At 44.2% G+C, this 16,433-nt stretch overlaps 1 protein-coding gene across 3 annotated transcripts in view; it reads left to right on the top strand.

Moving 5' to 3' along the window:
• gtf2e1 (general transcription factor IIE, polypeptide 1, alpha) overlaps window positions 1-15,966 on the top strand; it is a 112,338-nt gene extending 96,372 nt beyond the window's left edge. For all 3 annotated transcript variants that reach the window (XM_072513715.1, XM_072513713.1, XM_072513714.1), the window contains exons 4-5: window positions 8,422-8,651; window positions 11,432-15,966. In XM_072513715.1, the coding sequence (XP_072369816.1) occupies window positions 8,422-8,651; window positions 11,432-11,847 (646 nt within the window). In that variant the 3' untranslated portion in view covers window positions 11,848-15,966. The remainder of the gene's footprint in view (window positions 1-8,421; window positions 8,652-11,431) is intronic.
• The last annotated feature ends 467 nt before the right edge of the window (window positions 15,967-16,433 follow it).

Raw genomic sequence — 16,433 nt, 5'->3', positions numbered from 1 at the left:
CCCCCACCATCTGGCCTGCGAAATCCTACCAACTGTCCTGGCTTGACACAATTCTTTAACCTGAGGTTACCCCATCTCTGGATCTGTAAAGATTTAATCACTTGCTAATGCTCGCATTCCAAGCATTGTCTGGCAGCTTTGAATTTGTCTATATATTTGTTTCTGGAACATACCTCTTCATTCACCTGAGGAGGGAGCAGCGCTCCGAAAGCTAGTGACATCGAAACAAACCTGTTGGACTTTAACCTGGTGTTGTAAGACTTTGTAATCTGTCCTGGGTACAATACAATAATCTATTATTCAGGAAGGAAGAAATAGCACTTAGTACTGAGTCAACATGATTTTGTGAAAGAGAAATCATGTTTGACTAATAGTTCTTTTAAAGATTTAAGCACACCATGGGCGGGATTCTCCACCCCCACGCCGAAGTGGCCGCGCCGTCGTGAACGCCGTTGAGGTTCAAGCGACGCGGAACGGCCCCGGTTCCGACCGATTCAGGCCCTGACAATGGGCCAGTATCGGGGCCGCGTCATCTACCCGCGCCAGGCCTTGTCACCCGCGTAAAAGCGGCGCCGAATAGATGACGCGGCCGGCGCCGCATAATGGATGTCATCCGCGCATGCACGGGTTGGCCGGCGCCAACCCGCGCATGCGTGGTTGCCGTCCTGTCCAAATCCGCCCCGCAAGAAGATGGGGGACGGATCTTGCAGGGCCGCGGAAGGAAGGAGGTCCTCCTTCAGAGAGGACAGCCCGACGATCGGTGGGCACCGATCGCTGGCCACCCCACATCTGAGGTACGCCCCGGTGCAGGATCCCCCCTCGCCCCCCCACAGGCCGTCCCCCCAGGGTTCACGCACCGCCCACGACTGCAGCGACCAGTGTGGACGGCGCCGGGGGGAACCTGCCGTTTTGGCCTGGCCGCTCGGCCCATCCGGGCCTCAGAATAGCGGGGGTGCCGGAGAATTGCCATTTTGGGTGTCTCTGGCGATTCTCCGGCCCGCGAAACTCGACCGGCCCGTTATCGCCGCTTGGGAGAATCGCGGGAGGGCGTCGGACCGACGTCCCCGGAAATTTCGGCGGCCCAGGCGATTCTCCCAACCGGCGTGGGAGTGGAGAATCGCGCCCCATATCTACAGGTTCTCCCACATCCACAGCACTTGTTACTTTGAGGAAGTATTTAGGAGATTTTGTGGGAGCGTGAGAGACTCACGTTTGGTATGTTGCCTCCCAGGTGCAAGGGTACGTGATGTCTCGGATCGTGTTTTCCGGGTCCTTAGGGGGGAGGGGGAGCAGCCCCAAGTCGTGGTCCACATTGGCACCAACGACATAGGTAGGAAAGGGGACAAGGATGTCAGGCAGGCTTTCAGGGAGCTAGGTTGGAAGCTCAGAACTAGAACAAACAGAGTTGATATCTCTGGGTTGTTGCCCGTGCCACGTGATAGTGAGATGAGGAATAGGGAGAGAGAGCATTTAAACACGTGGCTACAGGGATGGTGCAGGCGGGAGGGATTCAGATTTTTGGATAACTGGGGCTCTTTCTGGGGAAGGTGGGACCTCTACAGACAGGATGGTCTACATCTGAACCTGAGGGGCACAAATATCCTGGGGGGGAGATTTGTTAGTGCTCTTTGGGGGGGTTTAAACTAATGCAGCAGGGGCATGGGAACCTGGATTGTAGTTTTAGGGTAAGGGAGAATGAGAGTATAGAGGTCAGGAGCACAGATTTGACGTCGCAGGAGGGGGCCAGTGTTCAGGTAGGTGGTTTGAAGTGTGTCTACTTCAATGCCAGGAGTATACGAAACAAGGTAGGGGAACTGGCAGCGTGGGTTGGTAACTGGGACTTCGATGTTGTGGCCATTTCGGAGACATGGATAGAGCAGGGACAGGAATGGATGTTGCAGGTTCCGGGGTTTAGGTGTTTTAGTAAGTTCAGAGAAGGAGGCAAAAGAGGGGGAGGTGTGGCGCTGCTAGTCAAGAGCAGTATTACGGTGGCGGAGAGGATGCTAGATGGGGACTCTTCTTCCGAGGTAGTATGGGCTGAAGTTAGAAACAGGAAAGGAGAGGTCACCCTGTTGGGAGTTTTTTATAGGCCTCCTAATAGTTCTAGGGATGTAGAGGAAAGGATGGCGAAGATGATTCTGGATATGAGCGAAAGTAACAGGGTAGTTATTATGGGAGACTTTAACTTTCCAAATATTGACTGGAAAAGATATAGTTTGAGTACAATAGATGGGTCGTTTTTTGTACAGTGTGTGCAGGAGGGTTTCCTGAAACAATATGTTGACAGGCCAACAAGAGGCGAGGCCACGTTGGATTTGGTTTTGGGTAATGAACCAGGCCAGGTGTTGGATTTGGAGGTAGGAGAGCACTTTGGGGACAGTGACCACAATTCGGTGACGTTTACGTTAATGATGGGAAGGGATAAGTATACACCGCAGGGCAAGAGTTATAGCTGGGGGGAGGGCAATTATGATGCCATTAGACGTGACTTGGGGGGGATAAGGTGGAGAAGTAGGCTGCAAGTGTTGGGCACACTGGATAAGTGGGGCTTGTTCAAGGATCAGCTACTGCGTGTTCTTGATAAGTATGTACCGGTCAGACAGGGAGGAAGGCGTCGAGCGAGGGAACCGTGGTTTACCAAGGAAGTGGAATCTCTTGTTAAGAGGAAGAAGGAGGCCTATGTGAAGATGAAGTGTGAAGTTTCGGTTGGGGCGCTTGATAGTTACAAGGTAGCGAGGAAGGATCTAAAGAGAGAGCTAAGACGAGCAAGGAGGGGACATGAGAAGTATTTGTCAGGAAGGATCAAGGAAAACCCAAAAGCTTTCTATAGGTATGTCAGGAATAAGCGAATGACTAGGGAAAGAGTAGGACCAGTCAAGGACAGGGATGGGAAATTGTGTGTGGCGTCTGAAGAGATAGGCGAGATACTAAATGAATATTTTTCGTCAGTATTCACTCAGGAAAAAGATAATGTTGTGGAGGAGAATGCTGAGCCCCAGGCTAATAGAATAGATGGCATTGAGGTACGTAGGGAAGAGGTGTTGGCAATTCTGGACAGGCTGAAAATAGATAAGTCCCCGGGACCTGATGGGATTTATCCTAGGATTCTATGGGAGGCCAGGGAAGAGATTGCTGGACCTATGGCTTTGATTTTTATGTCATCATTGGCTACAGGAATAGTGCCAGAGGACTGGAGGACAGCAAATGTGGTCCCTTTGTTCAAAAAGGGGAGCAGAGACAACCCCGGCAACTATAGACCGGTGAGCCTCACGTCTGTAGTGGGTAAAGTCTTGGAGGGGATTATAAGAGACAAGATTTATAATCATCTAGATCGGAATAATATGATCAGGGATAGTCAGCATGGCTTTGTGAAGGGTAGGTCATGCCTCACAAACCTTATTGAGTTCTTTGAGAAGGTGACTGAACAGGTAGACAAGGGTAGAGCAGTTGATGTGGTGTATATGGATTTCAGCAAAGCGTTTGATAAGGTTCCCCACGGTAGGCTATTGCAAAAAATACGGAGGCTGGGGATTGAGGGTGATTTAGAGATGTGGATCAGAAATTGGCTAGCTGAAAGAAGACAGAGGGTGGTGGTTGATGGGAAATGTTCAGAATGGAGTACAGTCACAAGTGGAGTACCACAAGGATCTGTTCTGGGGCCGTTGCTGTTTGTCATTTTTATCAATGACCTAGAGGAAGGCGCAGAAGGGTGGGTGAGTAAATTTGCAGACGATACTAAAGTCGGTGGTGTTGTCGATAGTGTGGAAGGATGTAGCAGGTTACAGAGGGATATAGATAAGCTGCAGAGCTGGGCTGAGAGGTGGCAAATGGAGTTTAATGTAGAGAAGTGTGAGGTGATTCACTTTGGAAGGAATAACAGGAATGCGGAATATTTGGCTAATGGTAAAGTTCTTGAAAGTGTGGATGAGCAGAGGGATCTAGGTGTCCATGTACATAGATCCCTGAAAGTTGCCACCCAGGTTGATAGGGTGGTGAAGAAGGCCTATGGAGTGTTGGCCTTTATTGGTAGAGGGATTGAGTTCCGGAGTCGGGAGGTCATGTTGCAGCTGTACAGAACTCTGGTACGACCGCATTTGGAGTATTGCGTACAGTTCTGGTCACCGCATTATAGGAAGGACGTGGAGGCTTTGGAGCGGGTGCAGAGGAGATTTACCAGGATGTTGCCTGGTATGGAGGGAAAATCTTATGAGGAAAGGCTGATGGACTTGAGGTTGTTTTCGTTAGAGAGAAGAAGGTTAAGAGGAGACTTAATAGAGGCATACAAAATGATCAGGGGGTTGGATAGGGTGGACAGTGAGAGCCTTCTCACTGTCGCGGATGGATATGGCTGGCACGAGGGGACATAACTTTAAACTGAGGGGTAATAGATATAGGACAGAGGTCAGAGGTAGGTTCTTTACGCAAAGAGTAGTGAGGCCGTGGAATGCCCTACCTGCTACAGTAGTGAACTCGCCAACATTGAGGGCATTTAAAAGTTTATTGGATAAACATATGGATGATAATGGCATAATGTAGGTTAGATGGCTTTTGTTTCGGTGCAACATCGTGGGCCGAAGGGCCTGTACTGCGCTGTATTGTTCTATGTTCTATGTTCTATAACCTGTAGATATGGTGTGCTTAAATTTTTAAAAGGTGTTGGTAAGGTGTCATGTCAAGGGTAAGAGTTCAGTGTAGGGGTAACCTATTGGGTGAGATTCTCCTGAAAGGTGTCATTTTGGGCAAGAGTCACGGGGTGATTTCCACCAGGTGTATGGGTGCGATCCAGATCGCAATTCACCCACACAGTCATTTTTTTGGGAACTTGGGGACATTCTCACAGAAATATCCCACACTGCAAATTTTTTCTGAATTGGGCGCCTAAAGATGCCGGCAAGGCTGGCAGCTCAGAGGTCGGGGCCCCCTTTTTAAAGGGTGCCAGAGCTCGAAGAACATTGGAGGTCCCCCACACCCACGGACATCACTACACCTGTAGACATGGGCAGCACCCCCAACACTTGACCCTGGAGGGGCAACTATTTTTCTCTTCCTCCCCCCTCCCCCTCCCACCCCTCATTACTCCGTCACTAAATGTTTGCACCAACACCACTCCGGCATGAGGGAGACCTGGCCCCACCCTATCCATCCTCGCCGGCATCGTGGCAGGGCCCAAATGAGCATATAACCCTTTGGCGTTGCTGAGGGCCCCCCATCATTAAGGCCACACCTGCATTTAGCACACCGCCGCTTCAGCATATCCCTGTCCTTCACACACCCCTTTAGGCCCACCCTTTTTGAAAACCGCCCACTCCCGCCTTTCATGTGCATGAGGCACCTTGGCGCCCGGGCAGGGCCAAGCTGGCCGCTGGGGGTTTGGGGCCAAGCTCGGCCAGGACTATCGCGATTGGTTTAGTGCCCAGCACGAGACCCATTTAGGGGCTCTCCCACTATTCGCCAGGTATAACAGGAGGTGCGCCAGACGCAACGCGGGGGGAAAAAATCACACCCTTTATCTTTGATAGTGAATTAGCTTACAGATGGGTTATTTTTGGGTGGCAAGCTAGTAGAGTGCCAGAGGATCAGCCTGAGGCCTCAACTATTTACAATCTATATTGATAACTTGGGTGAAGGTATGGTTGCAAAATTTGCTGACAACACAAAGATAGGTAGGAAAGTCAATTGTGAGATGGACAGAGTCTGCAAAGGGATTTACTAAGGTTATGTGAGTGGGCAAAAAATAGCAGATGGAATATAAGGTGGGAAAATGTGAATTTGTCCACTTGGTAGGAAGAATAGAAAAGCAGAATATTATTTAAATGGAGAGAGATTGCAGAACTCTACAATACTAGGAATCTGGGTGTGCTGGTACATAATCACAAAAAGTTAGTGTGTAGGTACAGCAAGTGATTCAGAAGGCAAATTGAATGTTGTCATTTATTGAAGGAGAATGGAATATAAAAGGTAAGCTTTGGTGCAGTTGTACAGGTCATTGGTGAAACCATATCTGCAGGATTGTACATGTTTTTTGTCTTAAGCATTTCACTACTTAATTGGTTGTATTAAATGCTTTGTTTTCCATTCATTTACGGGATGTGGGCATCACTGGCTAGGTAAGCATTTATTACCCACCCCTAGTTACCCTTCAGGAGGTGGTGGTGAGCTGACTTCTTGAATCACTGCAGTTCTGGAGCTGTAGGTACACCCACAGCATTGTTAGGGAGGGAGTTCCTGGATTTTGACCCAGCAACAGTGAAGGAACGGCGATATATTTCCAAGTCTGGATGGTGAGTGACTTGGAGGGGAACCTCCAGGTGGTGGGTTTCCCAGGTATCTGCTGCATTTGGCCTTCTAGATGGTAGTGGTCATGGGTTTGGAAGGTGCTGCCTAAGAAACCTTGGTGAGTTCCTACAGTGCACCTTAGATGGTACACACGACTGCCACTGTTCGTCGGTGGTGGAGGGGTTGAATGTTTGTGGAAATTGTAGCAATCAAGCGAGCTGCTTTGTCCTGGATGGGGTCGAGCTTCTTGAGTGTTATTGGAGCTCCTGACTTGATGGTGGACAGACTTTGGAGAGTCAGGAGGTGAGTTACTTGCCACAGGATTCCTAGCCTTTGACCTGCCGTTATGGCCATAGTATTTATATGGCTAATCAGTTCAGTTTCTGGTCAATGGTAACCCAGGATGTTGATAGTGGGGGTTCAGCGATGGTTATGTCATTGTATGTCAAAGGGTGATAGTTACATCCTTTTGGTCAATGCCTGGCATTTTTGTGGCATGAATGTTACTTGCCACTTGTCAGCCTAAGCCTGGATATTGTACAGGTCTTGCTGCATTTGGACCTGGACTGCTATTACTCTTCTTCTCTGTATGCTTCTAACACACTTTCTCTTTATCGACTTTATATTTCACAAGTATTTCCTTGTTTCCAAATGTTTCCCCCATTACTCTTCCATTTGCTCTCTCGTGCCAGCTTGCCTAAGTTGGCAGCATGCAAACATACAAAATAGGAGCAGAAGTAGGCCATTCGGCCCCTCGAGCCTGCTCTGCCATTCAACAAGATCATGACTGACCTGTGTTTCGATTTCCATGATCCCATCGACCCCCGATAACCTTTGATTCTTATTCGGCAAGGGAAACTACCTACTTCCGCTTAAAAAAAATTCATTTCCCCCGCCTCCACTGCCTTCTGAGTTACAAAGTTGCACAACCCTTCGGGCAAAACAAATTCTCCTAATCTCTGTCCTATGTGGGCGATCCCTAATTCTGGACTCACCCACAAGAGGGTCCTATGTGGGCAGCACGGTAGCATAGTGGATAGCACAATTGCTTCACAGCTCCAGGGTCCCAGGTTCGATTCCGGCTTGGGTCACTGTCTGTGCGGAGTCTGCATGTCCTCCCCGTGTGTGCGTGGGGTTCCTCCGGGTGCTCCGGTTTCCTCCCACAGTCCAAAGATGTGCAGGCTAGGTGGATTGGCCATGATAAATTGCCCTTAATGTCCAAAATTGCCCTTAGTGTTGGGTGGGGTTGCTGGGTTATGGGGATAGGGTGTGGAGGTGTTGACCTTGGGTAGGGTGCTCTTCTCCAAGAGCCGGTGTAGACACGATGGGCCGCATGGCCTCCTTCTGCACTGTAAATTCTATGAATCATCCTTTCCATGTCCACCTTGTCGAGACCACTCGGTATCTTAGATGCTTCAATCAAGTTACCCCCTCAATCTTCTAAACTCCAGTGAAACAAAACCAGTCTGTCTCACTTTTCCTCATACCAGTCTTAACTCTTGAGTCATAAAGCTGAAAGTTCACATTTCACTCCAAGAACATGTAATCTAGTATGATGCTTTTTACTCTTCCAGAAAGGACAGTGGAACTTTTCTCCCAAATTGTTCAAATAAGTGTAAGAATCCATAGCATCCCCTTAACCAAATTGGAAAAGCCGGCTAATTTTATTTTCTCCAGCTTTCATCAGATTTTTTATATCTTGGTTGAAATAGTTATGTGCACGTTATCAATATTAATTAATTTGTGTGTGAAGTGTAATTGTGCATGCAGGTCCCTTAACTTAATCATAATGCAAGGATTTCAAAAGCAGCATTAGAATTCAAATTCAGGCAACATAAAAGAAGTTTTAATTAGTTCTGAGTGAACACCAAAATGGTGAAGATAGGTAAACATTCCAGAGCAACCTGATTATTGAAGGCCTGAATTTTTCAGCAGAAATAATCAAAAACTTAATGTGGAACCTTTTTTCTAAGCTCAATTTGTTCAATTTGACACAACGAATGTGGACAGAAACTACAGCACATCAATAACATTTTTTTCAAAGGTTTTCATACTCAGTTTATGATAATGAAGCAAAATCCATGATCCTGGACCATTTTGTTATATTCCTGACTGATGCTGATATTTACTAATTTAATTTTTCAGTCAACGGGCACTTGGCGCTGGCAGTGGAAACATGCTGCAAAAAGAATCGTGGGCAAGCAGAGGGCCTACATATGAGGATCTCTACACACAAAAAGTCATCATCAACATGGAAGAACATGATGTTCAGCATAATATTATATCTGACGGAAAGCCAACTAAGGAGAGACCAATCTGGATGAGGGAGAGCACTGTCCGCGGAGGCTTTAAAGATTTGGAAGAAGTTCAGGAAGGTGAGATATCAGCTTGCATTTCCCTATTTATTTGCAAATTCATCAAAGTAAGTACTATCCCTACTGAAGTATAGAATTTAGCTTGTTCATTTTAGCTGTCTGTAAAGAGTATAGTTTCTGTTATCCAATTCTTTTCAATTTCTGAACTGATTCTTAGAGTTGATTTACAAAAAGGACAAATTATTTGTTTTGTGCTGCAAATGAGTGGATGTAAAAAAGGGATCCAGCTGCTTTGTTTATAATTATAGTTATTAAAAAGATAAAACGTCCATTAATTATACCGTTTTATGCCCCAATGTCAGCCGTGGCTCAGTAGTGGCATGAATGCCTCTGACTCAGAGGTTGAGTACTAAGAGAGAGCTTGTCTCGTAGAGGTACTGTCTTTTAAACAAGACATCAAATTGAGATCCTGTCTGCCCTCACTGTGGGAGCAAAGGATCCTGTGGCACTATGTTGAACAATGCAGACTTCTGCCAGAGTTCTGGTCCATATTTATCCCTCAACCAACATCACAAAAAAACAATTTGATCTTTATCACATTGCTGTTTGTGGGATCATACTTTGTGCTGAATGGCTGCCACATTTCATACTTTACAACAGTGACTATGGGCGGGATTCTCCGAAATGGAGGCAGAGTGTCCGCATCGTCTTGAACGCCGTCGCATCTCACGATGGCGCAAAAAGGGCGCGGGCACTACCGATTCTGGCCCCCACAGGGGGCCAGCACGGCGCTGGAGCGGTTCACGCCTCCCTTCCCGGTGCGAACTGGGCGCCATGCCAACCTGCGCATGCACAGTGGCACCGTGCCAACCCGTGCATGCACGGGGAACTTCTTCAATGTGCCGGCTCCAACGTAACATGGCGTGGGGGTTCAGGGGCCAGCCACGTAACAAAATAGGGCCGGGGTTGGAAAGGCCGGCCCGCCGATCAGTGGGCCCCGATCGCGGGCCAGACCCCATCGGAGGTGTCCCTCCCCCCCCCCCCCCCGGTGAAGGAGCCCCACACCCCCCACAGGCTGCCCCCCAACCCGGCGCACAAAGTTCCCGCCGGCTGCGAGCAGGTGTGGACAGCGCTGGCGGGACTCTGCCGTTTCCGCGCGGCCGCTTGGCCCGGAGAATCGGCGGCCCGGCCGCGGACAGCAGCCCGCGACTGACGCGCCGGCGCAAATGGTGCTGATTCTCCGCTCTTCGGAGAATCGTGTGCCGGCATGGGGGGGGCGTAGCGCGGTTGCGCCGATTCTCCGGCCCGGCGCGGGGCTCGGAGAATCCCACCCTATGATTCTAAAGCGTCGTGCAAAATAAGACTTGCAATGCAATAGTGTCTTTCATGACTTTGGATGTCCCAAAACACTACGATAAATGAAATGCAGTCACTGTAGTTGGTCCAGCACGGTAGCATTGTGGATAGCACAATTGCTTCACAGCTCCAGGGTCCCAGGTTCAATTCCGGCTTGGGTCACTGTCTGTGCGGAGTCTGCACATCCTCCGCGTATGTGCGTGTGTTTCCTCCGGGTGCTCCGGTTTCCTCCCACAGTCCAAAGATGTGCAGGTTAGGTGGATTGGCCATGATAAATTGCCCATAGTGTCCAAAATTGCACTTTGTGTTGGGTGGGGTTACTGCGTTATGGGGGATTGGGTGAAGGTGTTGACCTTGGGTAGGTTGTTCTTTCCAAGAGCCGGTGCAGACTCGATGGGCCAAATGGCCTCCTGCTGCACTGTAAATTCTATGATAGGAAGCACGGTAGACAATTTGCACACAAACAGCAATGTGATAATGACCAGGTAGATAAACTGTTTTAGTTGTATCAATTGAGAGATGGATATCGGCCAGAACACTTAAGATAACTCCCCTTTGAAATAGTGTGGCAGAATCTTTTACATCCATCTGAGAGGGACTTTAGAGTGGGGTTTGAACCCACAATCTTTTGACTCAGAGGCGAAGAATGCTAACCACTGAGCCACGAGCAACACTGAGGTTATGAAAGGTGCTGTACAAATGCAAATCTTTCTTTCAGGTTTCCCATTGCAAGCTTACTCCCAAAAATAAATCTATATACAGCATGCCAACTATAATAGCGAATTACGGACCTCAGAGCTGGTGCAGTCAATGGCTTATCCCATCTCCATCAATTAATTAATTAAGTAGATCAATATTAGTTTGAGTCATAGAATTTTAAATCTTTTCACTATGCTGAAATTCATAATTTGCACAAAATTGTTTTAAATTATGGACACACTCAGTTGCTGTATTTCAAGAACATTCTAAGCCGTACTTTTTAAATAATTTATTTAGAAGGTAACAGCAAGTTAAACTGCATAAAAGTTTCATTTAAAATAAACAGGGGGAAGGTGAAATTCTCCTTTAAAATGAAATGCTTTTTCAGTACTATTTATTTTGTTATATTGATTTTTGTCAACTGTATTTTTAGCATTGAGATTGGCATGGTTGGTCTCCTGCATTATATTGCTGCTCTGATAAAGCAGTGTGTTGGTTAGCATGTGTGCATCTTCGAGTGGATTATTGACTTTAATAGAACAGCACTTTAGACCACCGTGGGAGAGACTAATCCAAAACTCTGTAAATGGCAGGGGCAGGGACACATCCAACCAGTTGATTACTGCTGCATATTTACCATGTGTTGATCTTTAAAGCATATGAAAAGCCGTAATCATTCTATTCATATTCAATCAGTTGCTATGTGATGAAATGAACTGTGTGGGAAGTTCTTTGCTTTGGAAATCCAATTCTTTAACATTTCTCCACTGCTATGTATATTACAGGTGATAATGATGTTGACTCATATCAAGATCGTGAGCGAAAAGGAAACCCAATGAAAGCAAATGAAGAGGTCATGCAAACATTGCTCATCCATGAAAAGAAAAGTACATCTGCAACTGTGGCTGCAGCTGCTGCAATCCCAACTTCAAATGCTAGTGATTCAGAGAGTGATACCAGTGAGTCAGAAGATGAATCACCTCGACCACAGGCAGCTGCAGCATCATTCCCAGTGGCAGCAGCAGAAGAGGATGAAGAGTTTGAAGAAGTGGAGGATGAACCAACTGTGTTGGTAGCAGGACAGCCATATTCGTATGGCCAGGTTAGCCAATGTCTGGAGCTCGTGGCACAGATGACAACTGAAGAGAAGGAAGCATATATTGCTATGGGGCAAAGAATGTTCGAGGAGATGTACGATTGACCATTGCCACAGCACATGAACGAAAGTCCTAATTATATATTTCCTATGCTTTTATTAGTCAGTGTTTCCACAATTTTAATTGCCAAAATGTTAAGAAACAGCATTCCTTTCTCAACAAAATTACAGGCTGGATTTTAGAAGTATTTCAAGATAAAAGTGTTATTTTTAAGAGGCTAAAAAGCTGCAGTGCCCTGTAACTTTAAAGTTATGTATTTCATAGGTATCCTTGTTTTTATTGCATATTTCCTTCCTCTGGGTGACACTTAAATTCATGAAACCCCTTTGAGCCAGGATCGTTGAATGAGGTTTGTTCAACCAATGAGAAATGTTTTTCTGGATAGTGGACTGGCCTCTGCCAGGTGGAAATACGTCTGCCTTGTGCTCGACCAAACTGTATGGTTAATCACTGATAAAACTGTGACAACACTTGAGACAACCGGAACATTTAGATGAGGAGCAGCAATGAGATTGAAGCTCAAACCTGCTGGTTTGGAATCAGTTGTTTATTCACTTCAACTACCAGGTCCAGCAGTGCAGTATATTTTTCTGTTGGTACAAAATTTGTGTCTGGTTCTTTTTAAAGAAAAATGGTTTGTTTTGACGTTTGGAACAAACGTGACTGAGAGTAAGGGGACTTGTAAAAGATGAGCCGTGTCACTGTCGGGGAACTGACACTTAGTTGTTCCTCGAATATATACATTTATCCTGATGTTTGTGGGGTAAAGAAAATGGTGATTGTGCTGGTTCAAATATTTCTTACAGATTGATCAATCCAATTGCACCTATGGTTCAGTATCTCTCTGCCATACAGAACAGAAATATTTCAGGTTGAATTTCCAATTTGTGTTGAGTTAGTTGACCTCAGGTGGAACATTAGGTAGGATTCTTACTTAGGCTGAGAGTCCCAGCTTTATTAACTGAAAATCAGCTAAATTCCTGCATCCAATCACGATTCACTTGTCCCCACTGAAGTCTAAACCTCTAGACAAGTGAGGATTAGGATCAGTTGTAATGTCGTCTGTGGTCAAACAGCTGCTGGTGTTCTGTGTTGAGGTGTGGCTGCTTATATGAGGTACCAGTAGATATCTGTCACCCTGGAATTCTACCTCAGCAGAAGTCATTGCTTTCAGGAAGGAAGTAGAGAAAATTTGATAGAGGAGAATTGATCATACAATTTTGTTTTAAACAAAATCAGTAGCTTTTATCTGAAATAAAATTATTTTACATGTAATCATTTTAGAGCAATGCAGTTTTTAAAACGAGCTGGACAAGTGCCAAACCATTGTGAGCATGTTTTAAGCATCAGAGACAAAGCTTAAATATGCTGACTGTATGTGCGAATGGTCTTTATATGTGATTTGCCCCCTTAAGCCAGCTGAGGTTTTGAAATGGTTCAGTAAAGTTTTATTTTCTTAGCATGTATGCAGAAGAAGATTAATGTGACGTTTTTAAATAGCCGGAATATAATCAGATTTCAACACTACGTTAAACAGGAAATGCTGGAAGTACTCAGCAGGTCAGGCAGCATTTTTGAAAAGAGAAACAGATTGAAAACATTAACTCTACTTCCCTCCCCCAATGCTGTCTGAACGACCAAATGTTTCCAGCATTTTCTACATTTGTTTCAGATTTCCAACATCTGCAGTATTTTACTTTTGTTTTAGCTATCTATTACATAATTTATCTGTTACAAAAAGTGAAATTTGCAGCTTTGTCTTCATTTGTGTATGTTCCCTCATGCTTTCACTTAAATAAGGCTCAATGTAACATCAAGTCCTTTCATAGATTATTATAGGCCACAACCACTTCCACCATCTCACTGTGTAATCTTTTTGAGTATCAGACAGATACTGTAATTGGTGACCTACTGTTTGGTTCTGCAGTCAGATTAATATGTTACAGCCTATAAAAAGTGAAGAGAATGTCTCATCGACTCTTAACCTTTCCACCTGTACAATTCTACACAGAGGTTTGAGTGAAACACTTAGAAAATGATGGAAATATACACAATGGAAAACTAGAGGATGCATTTGCCAAGTCAGAACTATTACATTAGCATTGAAAATGGTTAAAGCTTTTCTACCAGCAGAGATGTTGGTGTATCATAAAGAGTATTGTCTCCTCATGAAATGTATTTTTATTACAATGTTTATCTGCCCAGTGAATACTTGAGATTGATTGCAATACTCTAATCTAATTCAGAAGGCTCAGGTTGCAACTAAACTGTGTGAGATCCTGGAGTAGCAATGTAACCTGAATCTTGGAAATATGCCTTCAAATTCACTCCCTGCTGTGTGTTTTTGTATCATCTATTCTAAACAGTTTAATTTCTATGTGATATATTAGGTCATGTTCTGTAGCTGGTAATGCACTTTCTGTCTTCTGTATGGTGGTCATAAAAGAACATTGATGCCACAACTATAGGTTTTAGTGGTTGATTGCAAGGAAATACTCTGTTCTGATCTTACAAAAGATCACACCTGTATAATGAACTGTATGTTGCTCTTTCCATGCATCAAGGAGCTACTGAATAGTGTTGTGAGTAATGCAATATTTATTCTACAGGTGTCTTACAGTCACTGAATTACAGACAGCTGTTTTTATTTCCATTTTCCATGCAGTTAAATGTCAGATCTGGAGGGTGATATTCAATCTACTCCCATAGTTCAATAGTTTAAGTTAAATTATCGAACATTCAATTTATTTTGCACAAAATAATCACGTTGTTGTGTTTTATATATATATATATATATATATATATATTTAATACTGAAAATTAGATTTCCTCCATTGACATGCTGGAATAAATCACTTCCAAGATTTTTCCAAGGTTCTTTCACCAGTGTGAAAAGATATCTGAAAAAGTGCTCGAGTTTATTAGCACTATTCTAATGTCATACTGTGAACTGGATCATCCTTAATGCCCAAAGGGAATAAAAACTGCATTGAAATTTATTTAAAATTTGCAGATTATGAAGATTATTCACTGATCAATGTCTCCTATTTACAATTTTGAGGGGAAGAAATCCAGATCAGGCAAAAATCTGTGAAGCCTGATGGACACTGGAAAATGTATGGCACTTGATTTTTCCAGCCTACTGGCGTTATTTGGATACCTTACTAGCAGCATCCAGTGGCAAACATCAAGTACTGCGGTGATATGTTCACTCCTGTTCTATACTGCAATAGTGGGTTTTGCACAATTTGCTACACATCACAGAAAATCAATTGAAAGACACTTTCATGTTTCTTGTGCAACCATTGCAATAAAATTGGCCCGAGTCCCTTGCATGCAGCATACAATGACCAATTTTAGATTGTACAATATTCTCAAACGAATAAAATAGAACCAACTGGTTTTGCGATGGTGCAGGAAGATTTCTTACTTCTTCCTTGCTGATAGGAAGGTTGGAAAAGTACGATGTCTATAATATTCAGCCTGCACTAATGAACATACATTCTCATGCTCAAATGAAAACAAAATGTTGGAAATGCTTATCAGGTCAGGCTGCATCTATGGAGGGCAAAATGGAATTAACATTTCAGATCAATGACCTTTCATCACTCAAAGATGCCTTCTCTATTCTTCTCAAATACAGCATGATAGAGACGATGAATCAATTTCAATTGTACTTAATCTCGCGCATAAAGATACACATATGTACAACAGCGCAGTAAAATTACTTGAACTTTCAGATATCTCTATTTCCTGTTAGAGAACAGCCCAAAAGACTTATTCCGATGAGTATATATCTATACACACACAAGAATATTGTTTGCAAGTGCACTAGGTTAAAGGGGAGAGAAAAGTGCTGTCCAATAGCTTATAAGTTCTCAAGCAAGAAAAAGTAAGGGACTCATTTGAAAAAGTTTGGGAGAAAGAGATGACATCCTAACATCACCTAATGCCCAAAACCCTTTGTAAGTTCTAATTTTGTTTGGTTTAACAATAAGCTTTCATAAAGTGGTAAATTATCCATAATTAGAATTAAAATTGTGCTGTTTAAAAATGATATTCCTTTTAGAAACAAAACCATAACCAGTGTCTTTTCCATTTAGTGCTTTTTATTCAGTTTTATTTGCTAATATTTGGAAATAAAAGTTTTTCAATGACATAAATTGTGTCAGTAATTATTTTGGGTGCAAACTCATTTCACGTGTATTGCTTTTCTGAATTTTAAAAATTACCAAGTAACACAAAAGAGAGTTTTATAAATTCCATAATAAATAGAAATAGAGAGAGCTAAGAGGGCATATGAGGAGAGAAAAATCTTATAGCCAAAGTAATGGGAAATAGTAAAGGTTTCTTATAAACACCTAGCGAAGTGAATTGGCCTGTCAAAAATGACTACAGTGAAATTATGATAGATAATGAAATGGTGGAGTTGCCTTAATAATCTTAGTCTCGGTATTGACAGGAGAGAAAAAAAAATCTTGATGGGCTTGTGACTAATAAAGTAGGTCAGCTGATAGAAGAGGCAGAAAATTGATATGAACAGGAGCAAATGAAATGCAGCTCAAGAACTGAAGGTGGTTAGTGAGGAGATGGCAGAGAGACCAACCGTGATTTTACCTCTAGAGGCACT

Source organism: Scyliorhinus torazame, chromosome 8 (genome assembly GCF_047496885.1).
Source record: "Scyliorhinus torazame isolate Kashiwa2021f chromosome 8, sScyTor2.1, whole genome shotgun sequence".
Lineage (NCBI taxonomy): Eukaryota > Metazoa > Chordata > Chondrichthyes > Carcharhiniformes > Scyliorhinidae > Scyliorhinus > Scyliorhinus torazame.
Note: the sequence above shows the minus strand (reverse complement) of the source record. Positions and strands in the feature narration are given on the sequence as shown.